This window comes from Dermacentor albipictus, chromosome 9, assembly GCF_038994185.2.
Source record: "Dermacentor albipictus isolate Rhodes 1998 colony chromosome 9, USDA_Dalb.pri_finalv2, whole genome shotgun sequence".
Lineage (NCBI taxonomy): Eukaryota > Metazoa > Arthropoda > Arachnida > Ixodida > Ixodidae > Dermacentor > Dermacentor albipictus.
The window spans coordinates 131,290,836-131,316,327 of NC_091829.1; the positions used below are offsets into that span (position 1 = coordinate 131,290,836).

The 25,492-nt window shown below is 46.4% G+C and overlaps 2 protein-coding genes across 5 annotated transcripts in view; both read right to left on the reverse strand.

Moving 5' to 3' along the window:
• The window catches only part of LOC139049684 (transcriptional activator Myb-like), a 343,827-nt gene that overhangs the window by 25,719 nt on the left and 292,616 nt on the right, over positions 1-25,492 (reverse strand). For 2 of the 4 annotated variants that reach the window (XM_070525392.1, XM_070525391.1), the window contains exons 16-17: positions 8,643-8,762; positions 8,350-8,430 (exon numbers count right to left, since the gene is read on the reverse strand). In XM_070525392.1, coding sequence (XP_070381493.1) covers positions 8,350-8,430; positions 8,643-8,762 — 201 coding nt within the window. Of the gene's footprint in view, positions 1-8,349; positions 8,462-8,642; positions 8,763-25,492 lie in introns of those variants that run through there. The other 2 variants (XM_070525394.1, XM_070525393.1) reach the window with 2 other exon arrangements.
• Positions 11,437-11,937, reverse strand: LOC139049729 (tigger transposable element-derived protein 6-like). The gene has a single exon (XM_070525510.1). It carries the CDS (start codon positions 11,935-11,937, stop codon positions 11,437-11,439), a length of 501 nt encoding a protein of 166 aa, XP_070381611.1.

Here is a 25,492-nt window from a genome sequence, read left to right on the forward strand (position 1 = left end):
GTGGCACACCCCCGAGGTGTGTCGCCATCGTGACCGAAGCTCGTTAGATTAGGAATCCTTTTACACAAGTCCGAAGTGTAGCATCCATCGCTTAGCCAATGTGGGCACTGCCAACGTACTTGGACGAGCGCACATGAAGATGAAGTTGGATTGACTCTCAAAAATTATCTGATTGTCATAGAGATAAGTGCGAAAGGAAATGCGCTACTCATGTTACTATGTTACTTAGCCGCGTGTGATTATCTGGTACACTGTGTATAGCACAGCAAAGGGACGAGACACTGAACTCAACCGTAAGCAGAGGCACAGCGCCTGACTTTGGCAAGACGAAGGCACCAAAATCATAACTAGTGGCATGAGCACCTAATATCAAATTTGAACTGCATGCCATGTTTAGTAGGCGGAGAGTTTTGGGCGTGCCTCGCTCTGCCATTGCAGTGCAAGGCACTGAAGGAGTGGAAGAACCGCGAATGGGATCTGTGATCGCCAATAGTGGCGCTTTTGCTGAATGCACTGAAGTACTTTTTGGGGCGAAGTATTTCTGAAATAGTCTGTTTTCATGTCAAATACATTTCTCGACTCTGATAAAAAGTGGTTCAAAACCCCTTTAAAGGCCAACTACAATGGAATTTCAGTTTGGCTGAATTTGTTACGAATGAGCAGTACACACCACTGCAAAGCCACGCGGCTAGTAATTGATTGCAAAGTTTAAGTGATTGCAACACCATGCTTTGAGTGAGTATTGATTCTTGGCAAAAGTGGGGACCAAGGGAGTCGTCGGAAGCGTTTTATATTAAAAAGAAAGGGTCTGATTGCGTCAGCGATACATCTATCATATTATATTCTACCAAAGTGTGCTTTATCCAAAGTATGTTATCATGACCATGTTCTGTCAAACCTTGGCTCCCTGCGCATGAGCGGAAGTTGTCTTTTCTTCTGTATGTTTTCTCAGACTGTCATTAAACAGTTGGTAGTTTGGCGCTTCACTGTCTTCCTTTGTTCCGTCCCTTTTCAAGAATGTATTTTGCACCACAAAGTATACCTAGGAAAGCATGCACCTTATTGCTGGAGATGAAGGAATGTGTTATAAGAGACAGAAAGTGGGCTGAAGGTGTCGGCGGTGGCCAAATACGGCGTTTTTGACACAACCGTGTCGACCATATAAAAGAACAAGGACAAATTGTGGCAGCAACTGCAACAAGATTCATCTACCCTGTCACGGAAGAGAATACGTACGTTGAAGTACATAGACGTGGACGCAGCGCTCTTCAGATGGTTCCATGAAGTTAAGGCTCAGAGCATAGCAGTGAGTGGCCCCGTGCTCCAACAAAAAGCCAAGTCCCTTGGTGCTCTTTTAGGCCACGACGATTTCAACCCACTTAATGAATGGATCCAGTGATTCAAGGATCGCCATGGCATCAGCTGCAAAGTGGTGTGCGATGAAAGCGGTGATGTCAACGAGTCCATCGAAGCCTGGCTTCGCTTAAATTTGGAAACCATGCTGTCCACCTGCAGGGACAGCGACGTATACAATGCCGACGAAGCTGGCATATTTTATAACTTTCTGCCCAACCGCACTCTTGCGCTGTGACACGAAGCCTGCTTTGGCTGCAAGGCCTCAAAAGAGCGCATAACTGTGTTCTGTGCTAACATGGATGGAAGGGACAAGTGCTGCCTGTTTGTCATTGGAAAATCAGCGAGGCCACGTTGCTTTAAAAAGCGAGAGTGCCTGCCAATGACATACAAATCCAACAAAAAGGTGTGGATGACGCAAGACATGTTTACAAGCTGGCTTTGTAAGTTCGATGAAGACGTGAAGGCAGAGAAGCGACAGGTCGTGCTCATTCTCGACAATTGCACAGCCCCCAACATCAAGTCAAAGTTGACTGCAGTAAAGTTAAAGTTTCTGCCTGCCAACACAACTGCAAAATGTCAGCCACTCGACCACGGTGTCATCGCAACCGTAAAGGCACTTTACAAAAAACGCCTCTGCAAGAGAGTTTTGCCAAGTGTGCAGCAGCAGCAGCCTCTTAAGGTGAATTTAAGGGGTGTGATTGATTTGGTTGCCCCTTCATGGTGGCAGGTAAAAACCACGACAATAAGCAAGTGCTTTAAGAAAGCAGGCGTCGTACGCAATGCAGAGGCTCTTAACGCCGATGAGCCGAGTGACAATGTTGTCGATGAGACAGTCAACACCGACGACGTGTAGTCCGGCTTTGTTGAAAGCAAGTTTGTTTCCGCCACAGACACCTTCCAAGAATATGTCGATACCGGTGAGTCGGAGCTTCCTGTCTGCGAGGAAGCGAGCACGGATGATGCGATCGTCGCAGCTGTGCACGGTAGCACAGAGCTTGCAACCGAAGATGAGTCGGACGACGATGTCGACCCGACGCCAGACCCAGATGTCCTGTGTGAAGACGCTTTGGAATACCTCAGCAAAGCGAAGATGTACTGCGCGAAGAACAGTTTGAGTGAGAAAGCACTTCAGTGCTTAAGCCTTGTAGAGGACGAAATTGTTCGAAGCATTGTTAAAAAAAATCTCCAGATGAAAATAACAGCGTTCTTCTGCTGATGCCGCACTTGTCAGAAGAACTTGGTTTCTGTACTGTGTTGCGATTGTGTTGTATGTGTGTGTGAGCGAAATATGTAATAAATTGTGTTTGAAAGGTGGGTGGTCCGTTTCGCATAGGCAAAAGCCGAAAAAATCATGCTTTGGTTATAACGCAGTGCCACTTATAGCGCGAATTTTTAAAACTCCCATAACTTACCGTTATAAGCGGTCTACACTATAGTAGCTTGACAAAAGGTAATCAGCGAGTGTGTGGGCAGGCCACAGAAACTGCAACAGCACATAGTGTGATCTCGGAAGTTATGGTCACGTGATGCTCAGTGACTTTTTTTTGTTCGAATTTTCGTGCACTAAAGTGGGGTTGCGGGCCTTACATGAATAAATATGGCATATTACAGTGAATCGGTATATAGCTAGTTGGTTCTTCCATCTGTCCGTCCGTCTGTTTGTTGGTCGCCTGTATGCCGAAAACTCCTGTGGCGCAACCCCAGGCACATGCATGAGAAGAAAACAAACAGAGAGAGAAAGAGAAGCATGTGATTAGCCAACACCACCTAGGTGGGACAAGGCCTGCTTATTCTGATCCATGATGTCACGCTACCTGGCCCGAAATTTCCATGGACAAGGCTGGCGTGATGAAAGCAGTGACGTCAAATCACTACTGCCTACTCAGGGGCATTCCCATTAGATTCCATGGCAGTCAAGCCAGGTAACGTGACGTCATGGATGAGAGTGAAAAGGCCTTCTGTTATCTACGTGGTGTTTGATTAGCTGCGCCAGTAGTGATGTTGTTGTTCTCCATCGCAGCCATTTCTCTATGGCTCCAAAATGGGTAGGCCACGCTTCATACGCACTCCTGAGGAGCCGCCAGCTCTTGACCAACAACGCCGCGAACGGAAACGGTAACGAGCTCGTCTACGCCGTCCCGATTCTGCAGCCCAGGCACAAGAACAGGCTTGTGCAGCCAAGTACAAGCAGCAACTGCGTACCGAGAATTTGGCAGCCTACCAAGCTGTTGTTTAACGAACCATCGGGATCCACTCAGTAATAAACACCGGCGCCGCACATTTCAGCTTTGCTGGTCAACCAGCAAAGCTGAAATGAAGTGCTTGCACGGCGATTCATTGATGTTACAATACTAAATATTTTGCACAACGCAAATAGAAAGCACTGTTAACAATTTTTCAAATCTTTAACATCTCCTTTCTTGAGGTCTGCTATGCCATGGGGCACCTTGGTTCCATAACGTACTTTGCAGTAGTACTACAGTTTACAAGAAGAGAAGGGATGTGTGTGCATTTAAAAATGGTCATCAAAGCAAGCAGTGAATGAATGGACACCCAGCCACTCCCATATTTCAGTGCGAAGGCAGCAATGTGAGAAACATGCTGCATCTACACACATTGGGGAACTGTGGAGTAAATGACCCTGAGGTGCCTGAGTGTATTTTCACAAAGCCCCCGAAAGCTCCTTACATTTTTTTCCCGTGATTGTTCTGAGCACATCTGTTTGGTTTGGCAAGCCAGCATTAAAATAATTTTAAGAAACGATGCTGAACCTGCAGTAGGCAGGGCACTGAATCTGTAGAACTGACATCCAATTGCAGAAATGAATAAAGCGGCTTCACAGGCAATCTTTATAAGTGGGTTTTCTACTGTGTCCTGGTGTTCTATACATTCTGTCCAAAAGGTTTCCACCAGCAATGTTGATGATCCACTCACTCAACACTGGAACAGCTTGCGTGCAAGTGCACATGCACCTCTCGCCACAAGCCAAGAACAACCGGGCCATCTAAATTAGGTTGTTCCTCTCGGAACAACCTAATTGTAGCTACTCTCCTCTCAGAGGTAGTTTGTGTTAACAGTAGACCGACGAAACCCAGAATACATGACAGTGACTCTGCTCATTAACTTATAAAAGCAAAATGTTTGTTAGCTACGCTTGTCAATATGACACCAGCACGGTCCCCTAATGTTTTGTCTAGCTTTTGTGCTGTTTGCCATATTATGCCCATTAAACTTATTTCTAGGCTATAGCTACAAATCTGAATTTTTTTAGTGCGAATAAGACAAGAAAAAGCCCAGGACACACACGGCGCCATGTGTATCCTGTGTCTAGCCTTACTTGCGCTGGAAAACTCAGATCAAGATGCCATATCAACAAGCGCACATTGCTACTCTGGTCAGCTATAGCTATAGGGTCTGTTGTAGCTTTACACGTATCAGCTCAACAAAGAAGGTCAACCCATCTGGTACAGGTTTTGTCCCCTTGCATGCGTTTGCTTTGCAGTACGCTTTCGGCAAGCCAGCACAAAGGCAGTGAACAATTTTCACAATTAAGGTTTTGCTGCTAAATGTGTTGTAATGTGAACCTAATTTCAGCAGATCCTTCATAAACATGACACTTAGATTTGAAAGTGTGGCAGCACTCAAAGGCTAGTCACAAATTTAATGCACAATTACCTACCATTCGGTCGACTTCTGTCCCTTTGAGGGTCAATGCAGTAAATAAACAGCATTGTGAACAACGCTGTTTACCTTTCCTTTAGTAAGTTCCAAATGATCGATGCCGTCGGCACCGTATATGTGTTGAAAAACGTGCCAATTTTCTATATATTTGTTGCCGAGCAAGCACTGTCACCCTGCGTACGTGTATCAAGCGATGCAGCGTTTTCTTTTTTTTCGCGGCTTTTTTTACACTAGCGTTTCAGAAACTGCTCGTGCGGTGGTTAGCTTTGGTTTTGTTTTGCGGGTCGTTTCCTTTCGTTGCACTCTTAAAAACTGGTATCCCTCTGGTTGCTCATCTCTCTCCGCCAGGGGCTGGTGTATACAAACGATGCTGCGATGCCCGCGTTTCTTTTCTCGAGACAACGAAAACTGATTGCCTCACAGTGGCTACAGAATGAAGGACTCCTTTCTGAATAGTTTGGTTTGTCTGACAGGTGCACAGCCATGGAGTTTTCTTAAGTGTGGCTGTGCACCTGTCAGACAAACCAAACTTGCCGAATCAGAATATATCTATTTCAGTGTACAGTGGAACCAAGTTCATACGTTTTTCACCAGACCAGGGGAAAAACCTAACAGCCGGGAAAACGCAACAGTGAAGAAAGCTCCAAAAATGAATGAAAAAAGTGCAGCTTTTACTATAGACAATTTATTTCCACAGAGTGCGCTTAGGACTTAAAAAAGTCTGGAATGATGGCTTGCCGTTTCTTTCGCTCGCTAGAAATCGCCACACGTTTCTCAATAGCCTGGAAGGCCGCATTGCTGTCAGCGTCGCTGTGAGGTGCGACGTACCTGCGGAGGAGGTCCAGAGCCGCGACAGCTTCTCCAAAGCTAGGATTTGGCAACTCCTCGGCATCATGCGCCTCGTACTCCTCGTCGTCACCGCGCCACGGCAATGGCAACACACAAGGAATATGCGCGGGAAATTTTGTCCTCTTTGGTGTAATCATGCTACCGTGCTAACGATTGTTTAGTAGTGCTGCAGAGCGCGTGCGTCCGAGCAGCCCGGTTGCGCGCGGCCTGGTTTCGCGAGAAATGTAAACAAGAGAGGAGAGCTGGCCCGAGAGGCGGAGCAACGCCATGAGCAACGCCAACTTCCGGCTTCCCAAAAAAGAGTGACGTCAGGGCCTCTCCCGAGTTACTTCCTCCGTGAGTCGACCCGTCCAAAAACCATGCAGTGACCGTAATCACAGTGATGATAGTGAGAGCATTTTTTCCCGAATTGACACTTAGTGGCAGCCTCTCAAACTGGCGTGCGGCTTCTTGCAGCCAGTTCTATAGCCAAGTCTAGCGAAGCCCAGCCAAAACTCATCAAAAGTCAAAATGGCGGTTGGCGCGCGTTGCCTGCGCGCGCCAACCGCCGCAACTTAGCAGCCCGAACCCGCGCGTCCAGGCGGGTTCGGGGTGCTAAGTTGAGACGTATCACACAGGAACGTTTTCACAGCTACTACGTAACAGCGGGGCTCCTTATAGATTAGATCCTATGGAAGCTATGCCGGGACCGGATGAAAACAACGTAGCAGCCGGGAACGTAACAGCGGGGTTCTACTGAATCTACTTTTTTTATTCTTATAATGAATTTATGGAAGCCCTGAATAAACAATGCACATTTACATACGGCAAATGTTTTTTTTTTTTTCTCTTTATGGTCACTCTAGAAAAACTGCGGTAATAATTTTCTGATATAGGTCAGTCTGACAATTTTTAATCTGCAATAAAAAAATTCGACACTGGGAGATTGCATTTAGAGAAAAAGAACTGAACCTAGAAAGCATTAAACTCCAATGGCAGTTCAATTGTTGAGCAGAATGGACTGAAAGGCAGGGTGGATAAAAATAGGAGAGAGCTGAATGTGCAGTTCCTGTGAATACAGCACAACTGTGCTATTGTGCCACAAAGGCACCCACAGAACTAGGCACGCCCATGTCATGGGCCTCATACGTCCAGCCTCCGCAGTTAAGCCTCAATGTAACGATGTAAGAATGGAAAATAAAATCTCCAACAAGCCGCACTGTAAACTTGAGTGTTTTGTGACAAGTCTCCACTACAGGTGCACCACTACCATATCCAGATTAACAATTTTGCTGTGTGCGTCCATTTGGAGTATCGCTACCAGAGCAGGCGTCGAGTACAAAGCATGTTCTTTTTCTGTTAAAAATTGGATGTTTAACTGGCCCGCTGTAATTCCCACCATCTGAAAGCACGCATTCGTGTTGCAAATGGCTGACACTGTGGCACGCGTAAGCATAGCCACAGCAGTTGTGTGTGTGCAATGTTGCTTGGTTGGCATTCCATCGTTACAAGTTAAATGCGAGTGCAGTCGGTGTGAAAAGAGTACGGTGCAAAATGAGAAGGGATACTCCCCTGAGAAGGGATCTTCAGGGTGTTTTGTATTGTAATGGTGACTGATTTGCGAGGGAAAAAAAAAAAACAGAATATAGCTAAAGTTAAAAAAAAGGAAGCAAAAAAGTACTCTTTTGTCTTTATACTGGTCTGGCACAATTTCAGTGAACTGCACTTTCTGCTTTCATAAACAGTGCAACCACAGTGGGTGCAGGCGTCGACATTCCACGATCATAATGACATTCACACTGAACTTGAAGACACCACGGTGGAAATTATATGGCGAAAAAAATGTGAGCCACTGTCGACAGGAGCTGGGCCATCGAAACAAACAAATAGCAGGCCGTCAAGCAAACACGATCGCAGTGATTGCCGGCGTGTACCACGAGTGTATGTCGCTCATTGCCAGACGACTGCATTGCGTATGCTTATTCCTGCATGACAAATGCACACCGATTATATACCGTGGGACATCATTCGCGAGTAACAGTCACCCCCGTACGAAAATCTGGAAAATTCACACGGAATTCTCGTCTCTAACACCAAATTAGTGTACTCGTAGAATAATATACGTGCTATAGTTAACTGCATCAGATCATTTCTTTTTTTAATTTTATTGAAATTGATTTTATTGAAGACTGTTGAACTTCTAAACGATAGTGCACCGCTCTGTTAAACTTGGGGATATTGACATCGTGATACGTTTGCAGCCCCAAGAACCAACACCACAGCCCAATTCATGTACCAACCATGATTCCGACAATTCCCTCTAGTAATTTCAGTAAGAAACTCTATACAGTGGCACTAGATGAGTGCACTGCCGAGCAAGGTCTCTCGAGTCACTGTCATGTGACTTGGCTTGGGCGCAATGCATGGGTGCAGTGAGACAACACAACAGGCAAGCAGGCAGCATGCAGTGCAGGGGGGTGCTACCTGGCGGAGCCTCCGCGACGAAGGCGTGCTTTCCGAGTGCCGGGTGCGAAACGTGAGCAGACCGTGCTGGACTGGCTTGGGCTGTGCAGTGTCAACAACAGAGAACAGCTCACTGAAATGGCAACCACAAGAACTGATCGTGCGCGTCCACTGCCCTGAAAAGCTAGGGCACTGTGGTGGTACGCTACGGCTGCCCGAGCAGCCGGCTTGCACGTGCGGTGCGAGGGAGCACGGTACGGCACCTGCTCCTCGGCACCACTCGGCCCGGTTCTCAAGGCGCAGGCAAGTCTCACCTTGGGCCTGGTCGGCACCGGAGTGGCAAACGGCTCACCGGAGGACACCTCTGGCAGCGTCTCGCGGATTATGGACGGCGGCGAGAAGAGCACCGACGAGTCGCCCAGCAGGCTCTTGCTCTGCACGCAGCACACCCAGAGTGAGGCATCCGCGGGCACAAATCAAACACGACAAAGCGCGGCAAGTGCCACGAGGCATTTCCACTCTCTTGGGTAAAATCTCATTAATTCGGACTCGCCTTCTGGTCTAGGCAGGCACATGCATTATTTAACGGACTCAAACTGTCCTTAATTAGGACGACTCCGAGCTCGGTGAGCACAAAGCACCGCAAACGTGCAAGGGAGCAAAAACTGTGCTGGCTTCCAACAGAAATGAGTGCCCGCATCGCTATGGTTGTTGTCATTTCTTGTTTTTCCAACAAGAAGAAGATAGTTCAACACCACTATTCTACTTCGTTACAGAAAAATCAATTGTGCTAAAATGCTTATTTTTAATGTCTGTACTTGATAATACACAAATTACCTGTAATGGCGTCAGAGTAGAACTTTACAAACTTGTGCCTTGTAAAATTTAATATTCTTGTAAATTCTCAAAAACTGTACCTCTGAGACAAATGATGTAATAGGTGGGCAATGTATGTACATTACCCACCTTTCATCTATGTACCACATCTATGTATGGTATCTATGCTGCTGTTGTGTGCCTTGTATAAGAGGGCTTGGGCTTTCTTGAAGCAATATGTTTCACCTTTTGCCCAAGCTTGGCCACATCTAAAGCATGTAAATAAACTTTAAACCAATAATCAAACAGGCACGCTTAGTTGTAACTGCTTAGTCGCTGTTCATCATTGCGTCAATAGCAACCACACCTTTGACCGCAGCGGGTGGCAAATGGCGTAGTTTCGCTTTCACTCTGTGCGCGTGCTGGCCGTGTGCCTTCATAACTATGGTCGTCGTCCATGATCACGGTTTCATCCACAGCAGTTGTAGCATTTTGTTTTGACTTGGTGCGAAGCTATGTGGGCAATGTCACAAACAAGGCAGAAGCTGTCGCGGATGAAGTGTGCCGGCTACACCCCAATCGATCGACAATCTGTTGGCAACCAGCTCACTGGCAAAAAAATAACTGTGATGCGCGCACAGTAGTAAAAAAATGTGTTTCACGTCCCGGATAAAGATACACGCAGCGGCTGTGCCGAGAAGAAAGTCGCAGGGCCTTCACTGCCAATCAGTCACGAGATTACAAGAATTGCAACTTCAGCACTGCTCTTTTGCAAAACAGAAACCAGATTCGCTGATTCATTTAGTAAATAAAAGCCTGTAACGTAGAAAGCATTTATTGTTTTCTCGATACCCTCGATAATTCAACATTCGATTATTTCAGACATTTTTTCCGGTCCTGCGAAATCTGAATTAACGAGCTTTTTGCTGCATCAGGAACCACAATATGAACATGTAATGCCAAGAACGAGCTGCTACAGTGATTCCTACTTGACTATTATGCAAGTTCTCTGCTTAATAAGTAAAATCGGTTAATTCGGATTTAGTCTTCTCGCCCAAGCAATCACATCAAACTAATTCTTAATTGATAGCGTATTTGACTGTTCAATGGTTGATTGAGACAACCCTTTGAGCATGCCTGGCACTGCAAAAGAGAATCAGCGGAAACTCTGTAGCCTTACTGCTAGCACCTATTCGAAACCATGCTCTGGTGCAGAGATGCACACACGACACGGTGCACTTGTACAGGGTCGTCCACTCTTGGTTAGAATGCCGCTCCGTGCTGCCGGCACTCCGTGGGGCGCCTCTGTCGGGTGCCAGAGAAACTATTGCGCAGGTGCAGTGAGAGCCGCAGGCGGGGCTTCGCGCGTCGTCTGCTACAGTGCGCCCTGTATTGCGGTGAAGTGGACTTCAAATTTGCACTGCCTCCGCAGAACGCCGATCGGAGAAACGTTTCTTAATAAACAAAAGACTGCTGAGAAGCCTATCAGCTGCTTTTATCCTGTTGCAGCAACCATAGCAAAGTGTCCTGCGTGCCTGGTGAAGTTGAAACACAAATAAGCATGCCGGGGAGAAAATGCGCGCCGCGTAATATTCGAAGCTTTCTACTACCAGTGCAGCACTATGATCTGCCAATTTTTTTAATTTTTGGCATCTTGCTGAGTAGCTGGTAATAAGTGTTAGCAGACGACTGCTGTTGTCTGATGAAATCTCGGCGCAACGAAAATTAATCGGAGCGGAATAGTAATAGTGGAGGTGGATCTACATTTTCAGTCTCCTATTTTACATTCCCACAGATAGAGGTAGACGGCCACATAGACTCATCAGCATTTGAAAACAATCTTTAAGGTTTACCAGGACCGCAGTCTTCAGCTTTGCATGGCTTTCAGTAGTTGCTGAGAGGATATTTATTAAGGCGATAGCGTTTAATTGTTCCTACTAGCGTCCGTCCGTTACATTTTAGGTCACGTGACCTTAATATCACGTGACATCACGGTGCAGCACGTCGTGATGTCACATGATCCCTCTGCCACGCTTGCGCCATCTGCTCTTCTCATCTGTCACGAAATGAATTCAAACACGGAATATTCAACTCAGTGGAATGAGTCGCAAACGGCTTTCGCCTTCCCGCAGTTAATAAACATATACAGTCCAGCCCACATATAACGAACTTGATCATCACGTGGCATTTGTTCGTTGTATCCAAAGTTCGTACTAAGTGGACCACCTATAATACGGGAAAAAAGAGCAAGCGAGACGAAAGTTCACTTTATTTTTGAAAAAAGTCCGTGATTCATGTCTGCTTCTTCAAAGCTGATCGCATCACTACCGTTTTTAATTTTTCCAGCGTGGTAATATGTTCATCGCCAAGGCCTCTGGTGCACACGAGTTCCTTAAGCGACGCGATGTAACCGATCGCGGTTGAAGCGTTCACAGCAACCGGCGGTAGAGCAGCATCCTCGTCATTGTCCTCGTCGGTCTCTGGGCAGTCAGGAAGGGCTCGCACTTCACGCACGATAGCTTCGTCAGTGCATGGCTCCGCAATGTCGGCGTCTTCATCAGCAGAAACGAAATCGTCCCAGGCAACGTCAGGTCCGGCCAGCTGCGTGTCAACGACGCATTGCCACAAGTCCTCGTGCGACCGGCCTTCCGGTGGGCAATCTATGGCGTCCTCGGTGCCTGGGCCCATAAAACCCGCCTTGCGGAAGCAATTTTCTATGCACTCCGCGGTGAGTTCCATCCACGCCGCTTTCAACATGTCCACAGCTGCAAGCAAGCTGATGCGAACTGGCATGGCAGCATCAATCGCGATCAACAAGCGTTGGATGACGCGCCGCCGGTAGCACACCTTGAACGCATGAATGCTGCCCATATCCAGCGGCTCGGTCGCTGGATATGGGCCCCTGTAGTTGACTGCTGGCTCGGTCAACTACAGGGGCCCGACAGCTTCGCGTTCGCTCTAACCGAGTGTTGAGGCCACAACAGTTCGTTCTATGCGAGACACTGTGCCATTGCCCCAATATATATTTTGACGGTAGCACCGCCCTCGTTCGTACTAAGCGAGCGTTCGTTATATCTGCGGCTGTTATAAGTGGGCTGGACTGTATGTGCCTCTAACGAATTTTACTGTTCACAGGTGGCCGTAGGAAAATATGCCATACTGTGTTACTGCAAAGTTCCAAGTATGTGGCTGGCGTATTGAAGCAGGATATCTTGAATTGGGTATGTGGACAATTTAGTCAGCAATGGAGCGCGATCCTGACGCTGCCACCACTACAAGGCGAAAAATTTCTCCTTGTGCAAATGGATGCCCTAGGGGACCTGCTATCCGGGACCCCGTGCCGGCGGTGCTTCGCGACTGGGATGAAGGTTCAAGGAGGCACCCAACCTGGACTTGCAACAAAGCTTGAGCTGCTATGTTTACATTACGGAGTAGTTGCAAGCATGGCAACTTGGCAGCAGTGACAGCTGATGGGCGCAACGCTAAAAACTTGATCCCTGTACTGCAGATATTGCGAATCTTGCTGACCACCAGGGCCTTGGTCTGCTAGCGTCACTTCCTTGATGATTCTTCCGCTGAGGACGTCATCAGGACAAGCGGTACAAAAGCTGGCTGCCTTCGCTGGACCGACACTTGGCAGCAGTGACAGCTAATCGGCGCAACGCTAAAAACTTGACCCCAGTACTGCAGGTTGGTGTGCAAATTATACATGCTTTGTAACTAGATAATTTATGCTGTCGCTGCTACCTTTCTGTATTGCTGTGTATCTCTTGTATATTTATAATACCTTCTGTCCACTGGTACTGTTCCTTTGCAAAAACATGACCAAATCTCCAATTGAAAGAGAAAGCCGATGCAAAATCCGAGAACTTCATGCTGAAATGAAGTCTCTCATGGACGGTGTTAAATTTATGAGCGATGAATTTGAGGACTTGAAAAAAAGGCTTAGAGAAGCCACAGAAAATAGGGAAGCCTTGAGAAAGGCGAATTAAATGTTATGTGCTAGGTGCAAGGAAAATGAAAATGTTATTCAACAACTTCAGAAGAGGGTTGTTCAAACAGAGCAATACTCGCGCGGGTCCAATATAGAAATGAAGGGACTTCTGCAACAGGACAATGAACGCGTTACTGAACTTGTTGGGAAAATTGGTGATGTGCTAGCTGAGCCTAGCTGAGGTACTAGCTGACATTGAAGTTTGTCACCGTGTGCCTACCCGAGAAGCTGGAAAATCTAATATACCGTATTTACATGATTGTAAGTCTACTCGAATGTAAGTCGACCTCCCCCCCATTCGCGTGACTGGAAAAGTAAAAAAAAAAGAGCATACCTGCGGGCAGATTCGATAACGAAAATTTATTAGTAGCTGACATGGTCACTGGACTACAGTCACCCACTCATTTCCTGGACTCCAAAAATTCGGACATGCTCGATTATTCGGTCTGCTTCACGGCACTGCCATTCTCCCTATAGACCATAATGTATAATAAATGCCGAAAGTTCGGACACCTTGCAACTTCTCGTCAGATTTTTCGGACACTCCTTGAGCCAACTCGATCAAGAGCACCATAACATCTGATCGGTGCATGGTTCGACTTGCTGAATGCCATTTTTGTTTTGAACAGAGCCTCCTTGCTGCCCCATGAAGTGGCGCTACTGCAAATCCCCACTCATCATCATCCTTTTTGCCTGGTTCGATAAAGTGGTTCTACAGCAGTTCCGGTTTCAGCTTAGTAAGCCATGTCAAGACAATCCAGCAGCTGATTTGTTTCTTCACGCACTATGCTTCGACTAGGCCGCATTTTTCGTTTATGCCACTGGTGTCGGTGTGACGGCGTGGTGGTGTTTGCTTTGTGTGCTGTGTCGAGGTTCCGGTGATCCAACGCGGCATACGGAAACATCGCGTCAAGTGTCTAATGGCGGCGACAGTGCCCACGCAGACTGCGCTGGGGAATGTCGGCAAGCGGGTGCCGGGAGGCCTCAGATTTGTCGCTTGTTGATGTGCTCCCTACTGACACGGAAAATGTTCTGCCGAGACCTGTGCAGTGGTTGCATTGCGATTCCGGACACCGTCTCATTTGACAGTTTCACAGGTGCTGACACTGCTGTACTGACATGCACAGAACTCAACAACGGCGAGATCATTCGTCAGGTTTCTGCTGCACCGCCGGACGATGACTCTTGAGTCGGAAGGTGACGCACGATGTGCTACGCTGCCGTCGCATGCGGAGTGTGTACAAGCAGTGACTGTGCTTTCAGCCGCCTACAGTGGCCGTACGACCCTCTCTGAGATTCAGGCTTATCTGATTGCGCGTAAACAGAACAGCGTGCAACGGCGCATTCGCGATTTCTTCAAGCCTACGGCCGAGCCCGAATAAGTGCGTGGAAATAAAGGATTTCATTTTTTTTTTCTTCAGCTTTTTCGGACACCTGTTTATTCGGACATTTTCGCTGACCCCGTGATGTCCGAACAAACGGTCGGTGACTGTACTCATCTTCACTAGTGCTGCCATCGGCATCGTTGCTGCGGTCCCACAGCGCGTCGTGGTCCAGCGAAATTTCACATTTGGCAAACGACCGCACCAGGACATCTTGTGGAACAGCAGCCCACGCCGAATGCACCCAAACACACGCAGCCGTCAAGGAGGCTCTTTTGACATGTCCGGTTGGCGTAATTTTGCGGTCTTCTGCCGCCAGCCACTCGTTGTACTCACGGCAGAGCAGGGCCTTAAAATTAAGGCAAAAGTCTGGGCTTGTTTCATGACCATGTCGCACTTCACTGGCAGGGACCGATCACGCATTTCAGCGATGTACGCCACAAGCTTAGCCTACAGCTCCAGAAAGCATCCAGACTTCGGCACGTGGGAAATTTCTCACTTGCCGTCCCAGGTGAAAATTTCGCTTCGCTGCAGTGGCCCCTCTCGCACCACCCGTTCAGAAACATCAAAACGGCGGCCCGCTGCGCAGTGATTTGTTTCTTCGGCGTAAAAGATGGCAGCCCTCTTGAACGCTGCTGTGAACGAGTGCCTAACGATTAGTAGGCCTGGAGCACTCGTGACGACTGGGGAAGCAAAGAAGTAGCACGTAATCGGCAGTCAAGTGGAACACGTCAAACCAATGCCAATGCCTTTCAACAGAGAAGGAGAAACTTGCAAGCAGTGTCTACTCTTCCATGAACTACCAATACTCCCCGCAAGCGCCGCCGCAAACGGGAATAGCGGCGCTTCCATCAACTGATGATATGTAGTGTTTAATGGCGCAAGGGCCAAGTGTGACCAAAGAGCGCCAAGACAATGGTGATGAGCACTGAATGGACTAATGGCTGATGTGATGTGGCTGTAGAGAGGCCTAAAACTGAGAGCAATAAGTTGCATAAAATACACAAGGAATAAAAGTATGAGAATGGCTGAAGTAGGGTATGCTATAAGTATAGGATGTACAAGAATGGTGTAATAGTGTTACATGAATAAAAATGGAAAGGTGATTGTTGTTGACGAATAGCACAACAGCCTCCGCTGATCCCTTGAGTACAAGGGCCTGGAGGCATGTGCTAGAGCAAAGGTTCACATCGCAACAGTGGCTTCTCGCAAGAGGCCGTGTTACGAATTTCTTGCACAGAAAACGTGCAGCGTGTCAACGTCGTTTAAATAGGCTATGGTAGATTGCATGTGAAATAGTGGTTCTCTGCCTAGAAACAGTGCCAGGTGAAGTGGTATACACTGACTGAATGCTAAAGGGAAGTGTTTTTTCCTCTCGACTAGTGTTTCGCGGCATTCTAGGAAGACATGCTGAACACTGAGTGTCTCCCCGCATCTACTACATATTGGACGTTCACCGCCACTCAACAGAAAGTTATGTGTACCGTAAGTGTGCCCTATTCTGAGACGACAGAATAGGGCATCACTTCGTCTGGACTTGGTCAGTGATGGCCAGTATCCTAAATGTGGCTTAACTGTGTGGAGTTTATTATGGGTTTCAGAGTCCCATTTATGCTGCCAGTAGGTTCTGAGTTTTTTCCGTAAGTACGGCTTTAGGTCTGAGACCGGAACGGCTGCGGACGTGTTGGAAGCTTTTGTGTCTAAGGAGGTAGCAATTCGGTCTGCCAGGACGTTACCTTCAATACCTCTGTGTCCAGGCACCCAGCATATCGTTACGTGTTGGCCAGAGGCATAAATAGTACAGAGGAGAGAGAAAAGATCTGCAATTACTGGATTTCTGTGGTTGAAGCATGACATCAATGTTTTCACAACGCTTAATGAGTCTGTGTATATGACCGCCTTATGTAATTTTAACTGTTTAATGTGTTTCGCAGCCAACCACAGTGCATAATCCTCTGCAGTAAAGATGCTTGTTTGAGGGTGCAGAACATCGGACTCGGAAAAGGATGGGCCGACGGCCGCATATGACACGCCAGCATGTGATTTAGACGCATCTGTGTAATACTCTGGACAAGGGTATTTAAATTGTAATTCCAGAAAATGCATATGAATGTGCGCCTCTGGAGCGTGCTTCGTTACCTCCACAAATGACGTGTCACAGTCAATGATTCGCCACAACCACGGTGGAAACGGCTTGGCAGAAGCCATTACACTATTTTCACGGATAGGAATATCCATCTCCTCGCTCAGCTTTGTCACACGGATCGAGAATGGCTCTCTGGCTGTAGGTTTGTTATGAAAGAGTGTTGCAGAGGTCATATCGTTTATGGTGGGATGACAAGGATAGTTTTTGTTAGCATGTACTTTCAGAAAATAATTAAATGTAGAATATGACCGCTGCAGATCGAGCGACCATTCATCCGATTCGACATAGAGGCTTTGAATCGGACTCGTCCTAAAGGCGCCGGTGGCGAGGCGGATACCAAGATTATGTACAGGGTCCAGCATCTTGAGAGCACTGGGTGTAGCTGAGTGATACACAACCGCACCGTAGTCTAACCGCGATCGTACAAGGCTCCGGTAGAGGTTCATGAGGCATTTCCTGTCGCTTCCCCATGTTGTATGTGACAGTATTTTCAGGACGTTCATTGTTTTAAGGCATTTAGCTTTCAAATACTTGATATGGGGAATGAAGGTTAGTTTTGAGTCAAGTATTATGCCTAAAAATTTATGTTCAGTGTTGAGTGGTATGTGTTGTCCATGCAGCATAATATCAGGATCTTGTATCAAACCTCTCTTTCTAGAAAAAAGTATACAGGAGCTTTTGAGGGGGTTTAGCTTGAAGCCATTTTCATTTGCCCATTGTGAGACCTTGTTCAGTCCGAGTTGGACTTGGCGCTCGCAGACAGCAAGATTACAAGACTTAAATCCTAATTGCACATCGTCTACATATATTGAATAAAACATTGAGGATGGAATGACTTTGTGGAGGGAATTCATTTTCACAATGAAGAGGGTGCAGCTAAGCACGCCTCCTTGTGGCACACCAGTTTCTTGAGTGAATAGCCTGGACAGGGCATTGCCCACTCTAACACGGAACGTGCGGTTAGTCAAGTAGTTTTCTATCATATTTAGCATGTTGCCGCGTATGCCCATCGCAGAGAGGTCTCGGAGGATTCCAAATCGCCAAGTTGTGTCATAGGCTTTCTCCAAGTCCAGAAATACAGAGAGAAAAAATTGTTTGTGTATATAAGCCTCCCTAATATTTGCCTCAATGCGAACTAGGTGGTCTATTGTTGACCTACCCTCCCTGAAACCACACTGAAGGGGATCAAGTAGACGGTTGCTTTCCAGGAAATAGATTAGACGCCGATTTACCATTTTTTCATATAACTTACACACACAGCTTGTTAGTGCTATTGGCCTATAGCTACTGGCTAATGCGGGGTCTTTGCCTTGCTTATGAATTGGGATGACAATCGCTTCTTTCCATGAGGATGGAATATGCCCAGATACCCACATGGTGTTGTAGAGGGACAGAAGTGTGTTCAATGTTTCTGGATGCATATTCTTGATCATTGCATACATTATGCAGTCACTACCTGGTGCTGAGTTGCTGCAGGAAATGAGAGCAGCCTTCAGTTCAGCGAGACTAAAGGGACAGTTGTAAGGTTCATCTGCTGCGCATTTTCGTTGAAGGCGCTCTCGCTCTATGCGTTCCTTGAACTTTAGGAAAGTTGGCGAATAGTGTGATGCACTAGAAATATTTTCAAAATGCGTACCCAGGAAGTCTGCCTGATCTTTCATGGTGTTGCCTTGAGCGTTTACTAAAGGAAGCGGTTGTGCTTCCCTGCCCTTTAATCTGTTCACTCTATTCCATACCTTACCCTCATCTTTGTAAGAGTTGATACTACATATGTATCTTTCCCAGCTTTCTCGCTTAGCACCTCGTCGTGTTCTTCTGCCCTGTGATTTCGCCTTCTTGAAATTAATGAGGTTCTCCGTAGTTGGAGAGTCACGAAGCAGGCTCCAAGCTTTATTTTGTTTTTTCCGTGCCTCTTTGCATGCGTGATTCCACCAAGGCAAACGACGCTTATTGGCAAGTCCGTTAGTTTGTTTTACGCATTTTTCAGCGGCGTCAAAAATAAAACCTGTTAAATATGCCACAGCATCATCTATGTTTAAAGAACTCAAATCATCGTACTGTAAATATGTGATCTCTTGAAACATTTTCCAATCCGAAGAGTCGATTTTCCACCTGGGAATCTGTGGAGCGGGATCAGCTCGTTTTGTTAAAGTTAAAAGAATAGGGAAGTGGTCACTTCCGTAAGGGTTTTTTAGGACCTTCCAATCAAGGTACGTCATTATAGATGGAGAGGTTATGGTTAGGTCTATTGATGAGTATGACCTATGTGTGGTGCTATAAAACGTGGGTTCTTTTTTATTGAGAAGAACTGCACCGGTACATAAAAGAAAGTCTTCTATAGTACGCCCTCTTGCATCACAGCGCGAGTCGCCCCATAGCGTATTATGTGCGTTCACATCACCTGTCAAAATGAATGGTTCCGGAAGCTGATTGACTAGTGTTTCAAGATCCCTTAGTTGCAAGCGATGTTCGGGTGGTATGTAGAGGGAACAGACCGTAACCAACCTGTCGAAAAGAATCGCCCTAACCGCTACTGCCTCAAAATTGGTTTGAAGGTGGAGGTGTTGGCAAGCAACTGACTTCTGGGCTATAATAACCAGACGCGGCATGGCCATCATCGCGATCTTTCCGGAATAATGTGTGTTGTGTTAAGAAATTTGTATTTGATGTTTTCAAGTGTGTTTCCTGAACGCAGAACAGCCTAGGATTAAATTCTTGTATTATTTCTTTGATATCATCTAAGTTGTTTAGAATGCCACGGGCATTCCAATCAATAATTTGTACATCCATTTTATGAGGATGAGAAATGTTCTGTGTTCAGGTGTGTAGTGGTGTACTTTAGGTAACAGGACCGTCGTCTGGCCCTGTTATAGGTTTTTTGTTTGTTTTGGCGAGCTCGAGAGAGCCATGCCGGTGTTTTGGCACCAAACGTGCCGGTGTTGTGTCCATTGCCTCCTGGGAGGCACTGGACGCCCGCGCCTGCGGGCTTCTCATTTGTTTGTCAGACCTCGCCTGGCGAGGCGTGGTCTTGAGGCCCGACGTACCCGGGGTAGCCGGCCTCTGTGTCTTGGTAGGTGGCGCAGGTTTAACTGCTTCCACCTCGGGGGCGGGGGATGCCACAGCCAACGACTCGCTGTGCGCGGGCCGGGCAGGTGGCGCAGGCCGGTGCGGCGCTGCCCCCTGACGCGTCGCATCGGCGTACGTTTTGGTGTGGAATGGGGAGCACCTTTTTCGTGCTTCCTTGAAGGAGATATTTTCGTGTACTTTTAAGGTGATTATTTCTTTTTCTTTTTTCCAGTTGGGACAAGATCGGGAGTATGCTGGATGTTCACCTTCACAGTTTACACAGTGAGGTGTTGCTTCACATTTATCTGAGGCGTGGCCTTGGGCTCCACATTTCGCACATGTAAGTTTACCACGGCAGCTCTGCGACCCATGGCCAAATCTCTGACATTGGAAGCATCTTCTTGGATTAGGGATGTATGGTCTGACAGCTATCTTCGTGTATCCAGTTTCTATTGTTTGTGGCAGATCGCAAGTGGCAAAGGTGAGGATCAGGTGCTTTGTAGGAATTTCTTTATTTTCTCTTCGGATAATGATTCTTTGTACGTTAATTACATTTTGCTCTTTCCAGCCTTCCAACAGCTCTGTTTCGGACAAGTCAATGAGATCTGCATCAGATACTACACCGCGTGCTGTGTTCATAGACCGATGGGGTGAAACGGTAACAGGTATATCTCCAAATGCCACAAGTTTATTTAGTTTGCTGTGCTGTTCTTTATCATGGATTTCAAGGAGGAGATCCCCGCTCGACATTTTGGTGACCTTATAGCCTGGGCCAAGTGCATCAGTCAAGCCCTTAGCAACAAGGAAAGGAGATAGGGTTCTAGCTGGTTTTTCTGTTTTTTCGCTGTGAACGACTTGGAATCGGGGGAAAATTTCTTTTGGTTTGAATAGGCTTAGAATTTCATCGGTGCGTCCCCTCTTTTGAGGGTGACGATCAAGCAGACGTGGAAAAGCAGGTGTTCCCATAATATTTCGGACATTTTCGGCGGCAATGGCGGCCACCCACCATGGAGCCCAACAGGGGGACGCTGTAGCACTTAACGTGTAAGGCTGCAGACGCCAGCCGTGCATTGCTGCTATAACCTAATATAATATACCCAAGGGAGGGCACATACACAAGGTTAACCCTAGCCGCCTAGAAAAATTAGGAAGTGACGGAAGAGAAGAGATGATAGGACAGTACAAGAAAGAAGATAGGAAAGAAAAAGATTGAAGAGGGGGACAGGAAAAGGCGACTGCCGATTTCCCCCGGGTGGGTCAGTCCGGGGGTGCCGTCTACGTGAAGCAGAGGCCAAAGAGGTGTGTTGCCTCCGCCGGGGGGCAATAAAGGTCCGATCACCCGGCATCGGCTCAACCTCCAGGATCCCCCTTTCCCCGGACACGGCTAAGCCGCGCACGACTACACGCGGGAGGGTCCAACCCTCGTGTGCTCAGGTCCGTGGTGTCGCAACACACCAAACGCCTGCTGACGCAGGCGCCCCTGCGGGGCTTCCATCAACTATCGACAGGCTTTAGGCTTTAGGCTTCTTAGGCTTTACTGAAAAGCTCTTAGAGCATGCTACTTTTCACAATTACAAAGTGCTTCTTGGTGGTGACTTCAACATTAATGTGCTTGATGAAAGCACTCCAACTTGTGCAGTAACTGATGTAATCAATTCTTCCGGTTTCTGCAGTGTTATTACGAGACCTACTCGCGTGACACCATCTTGTCAATAAGGTCTCGACAATTTCACTGTTAACACTGGTGCAGAGATATACAAAACCGGGACTATCAGATAAGATATCAGCCATCATTGTCCAATATTCATAATATGCTCATTTTATATTCCCGAAAGAACTTTACCTGATACCACGTTCAGCTACAGATGCCTGTCAGGCAAAAATATGGAACACTTTCGCTCACTTGCTTTGCACACAGACTGGTCTTCTCTTTATAACAATAAAGACGCTAGTCAAGCGTACGATGAATTTCTGTCCATATTCAGTCGCCGATACAATTTGTCTTTCCCGCTTAAAGCAGGAAAGGTAAAAAAACGCATTAGAAAGACGTCGGTGCAACCACAGCATGTTAGAATGATTAACAACAAAAAAAAAGTAGGATGTTCAATAAATTTCTACATACGCGTCAGCAAAGCGATCTCCTTGCATTTAGGAAGTTAAGGAATATACTTATACTACATAAAGAACTGCGAAAAGCTAAAGCTCTCTATTACGAGAGCCTTTTTGCAGCCGTGCGGAGAAAAAATCCAGAAAAGACTTGGACATTTATCAATGATGCAATCAGACAGGGAAATGTGAATCACAGTTTGCGTGAGATAACTGAACAACGAAAAGGTGTCGGGCGTCCTTTTAACCAAGTGTTTCAATTAACACTTTGTGAGCGTGATGGCATCATCAAAAAACACGATCAGCGGTACTACTGTTCAGAGATGTACGTAATTTGTTGTACATCTTTTAGCTCAAAAAACAGCACTGCTGTTGATGCAGATGGCATTCAAATCAGACCTATAAAATTTGCAATCAATGTCATCGCAGTTCTTCTTGCATTTGTGTTTAACGTTGTTTGGAATCAGGCCATTTTCCAACAAGTATGAAGAAAGCAAGGGTGTTAGTTATCTTCAAAGGTGGGAAAGGAAATGACCTGGGGAATTATAGGCCTATTTCCATGTTATCCGCTTTTTCTAAGGGTTTAGAAAAACTGATTTCTGCATGCATTAACAATTTCTTTGCGAAGAATGACATTCTTTCTGATTGTCAACACAGATTCCGCTCAGGCAGGTCAACCAGAACAGCTTTGTTAAGCCAAAAAGAGCTAATAATTAATAACATTGATGCGGGAAAACTAACGTTGGGTATTTTTATTGATTATAGCAAGGCATTTGATTGTTTAAGTCATCACATTTTAATAAGTAAACTAGAAGGATATGGTATCCATGGCGTGGCAAATCAGCTGTTTCAATCTTATCTGTCTGGGCGGACACAGTGCGTTGCTATAGAAAAATACTGCTCTTCCTATAGGGAAATAAATCAGGTGTTCCCCATGGTAGCGTTCTGTGTCCGATTTTGTTTAATATCTACGTAAACGATATTGCTGAAATAGTAAGTCCATTGTACTACTATACGCCTCGTGCACTGCCTATAGAGGCGCCACTGAAAGCCACCTAGCGGACGCTTCCAACAGTACATGTGGGAGCAGTAGCAGACGACAACCCTTTGCAGCAAGGATGGCTGAAGTTCGCGGCAGCGATTTGTCCTTTGTTTGGGTGCCAGGCTGCTCCTTCTGCGGTGGCAGCTGTAGGGAAGATGCTGACCTCTGGGCGAGCGGATATGAACACGATGTTACCGGTGTTTGGGACAACATGGTCCACATACGTGCAAGGTGTCCCGCAGACAAACGCCATGAACCCCATGTACATGACGTGGAGCTCATGTTCACTAGCCGATAAATTTTGTTTAGTGATGCGATCTCTCAATAGTTTTTTTTTTTTAAGTCTACCCTTGCCGCAATGCTGCTTCTGCACCTGAATAATAAGCATCCGTCGTTAGTGAAGACTTATATCAAACAAATCCGTACGGTGCAATCTCTGCATATGGGGTTGTGATTTTTCTGTCGATGAATACATGTGACATCACCGAATAAGTGCAGTCGAAGTCACCTCAAGAAGAGTAATTGCCAATTTATTGATGAAAACGCGTACACTAGCCAACGAAGTCACCAAACACACAGGTTAATAAAAGCGCGTGTTAGTGCTGTACCGCCGATGCAATTCTGCTGCATACGCCGATGAACTACCATTCCCGCTGCAGTTTGTGCAATTTTGAATTCCCCAAGGGAGCTGCTTGGAAACGTACAAAGCTAATGACTGACTAACTTTTCAATACTTTTTTATATTACTAGAGAGAGGTGCCACATGATATATTTAAAGGCAGAGCAGCGCCAGTCAAAGTAGATGAGCGCTGGCGGCAAGGCCCGGTTTAGTTGAGTACAAAATTCACATGCAAGAAGAGACTATGTTGCGAAACAAACAACATCACTCGGCGTGTTAAGTTTGCTCAGGCAGCATCGAGGTGTGATGACTTCCCAAACGGGACGCGTACTTTTCAGCGAGAAGTGGAACAAAAATACCATATGCAGCAGCTATTAGCAATTCTCGCCCTGAACTACCTATTTTCTAAACACATTTCCAAAAACGCAAACAATATCTAAGATGCCCTCGGGCGAAAAGAACAAAGCTGTTAAAGAAGCACTTCCTTGGTATCATTCCGATAAGACAGTGTGATTTATACCCTTTACAAACAACGCAGGGTGAAAACTTCGCAGCTCAAAAGAATCGACAAGTTATGCATGGAGCAATAGCAACAGTTAAACATGTGCGAAGCCACGCATAAAATAGATGTAAAAACATGAAGTGCGCGACAGCTGGTGCGAGGATTTACCGCGCCACATGAAACCAACAATTTCAGTTCTTGCAAACTTCAGTAGCTTTACCATACAACACAATGCGCTCGTGCAGTCGTGCTGCCTAGATAGCGCAACGCGGTAAAGAAGCGGAAAACAATATAAGCGGCAAACAGCATTCCGAACTTTAGCGAAATGCCTTTAAACCTCATGCTGCACTGCAGACTAATTTCGCTGCTCACGCGTCTATGATCGAGTGAAAAAAAACACCAATGAGACAAAAGAAAGGATGGGAACAAGAAATTTCCCTTCGAAGCGACAATCCATTTTTGCTACCGTTGCTCCCGCTGACGAGGCTTTGCCGGGAATGATTAGAACCGTATCGCCGGCACGTTTTCAGCGGTATTTGAGCCCCCCACCCTGCAACAATTTTTCTTCGACATTCTCTGAAGCTTTGGCCACCCCACACGTGCGAATGGTGTTGCCTATCTTGCTCTGAAAACGTGAATAAGACAGAGAAGCACAATCAACGACACAACAAACTACAGCGCGCGCCACGCTCCTCTGCCGCGTGTTCTGCACAAGGCCGCCACCAGTGGTGCGTCCGTCGGCGTGCACGGCGCATATACACTGACGATACAAGCCTGTTTGTCTCTGGCAATGATCTTGATGATCTGTTACAGAGATCTCGCAGTATCCTTTTTAATTTGTCGAGTTGGTCGCGTGATAATGCTCTAACAATTAATAGCTCCAAATTAAAGGCCATATTATTCAAGGCAAGAGGCAGGCAGTCTTATTTAAACGAAGAATTATTGTTGGATGGCGCGTCCACTGAGATTGTAACCAAATACAAAGTACAGGGCATTACGCTTTCAGAAGATATGAACTGGACATATCACATTGAACTAGTTATGAAATCATTGTCATCTTCTGCAGGTGCATTGTCCCATTGCCGTCATTTTTTTCCAGAGGAAGTAAAATTGCAGATATATTATTCCTTGTTTGAATCGCATCTGAATTATGGTGCGCTTGTATGGGCTACCACCACGAAATGTAATCTTCATGCACTTCTTTAACTTCAAAATTAAGCACTTTGACATGTAGCGAATGTACCTTATTTCCATTCTACTGCTGTGCAACTTTTTAAAAGTTATAACATAATACAAGTAACTAGCATCTATGAATACAGGCTACTGTATTCTTTTTCCTTGGGCTCCGAAAATTTTAAAACATTTTTGAAAAATATGTAACGACTTGAATAGGACAGAAGTGAGCACGTACCCGCAGCAAAGACAGGTGGTTAGTACCGTACAGGCGTACAAATTACCTCATGCAGTCGCTACGACACACGCTACCTTCGC

Coding starts and splice junctions, on each gene's coding strand:
- LOC139049729 (XM_070525510.1), bottom strand. CDS start 11,937: ATGCCAGTTCGCATCAGCTTGCTTGCAGCTGTGGACATGTTGAAAGCG.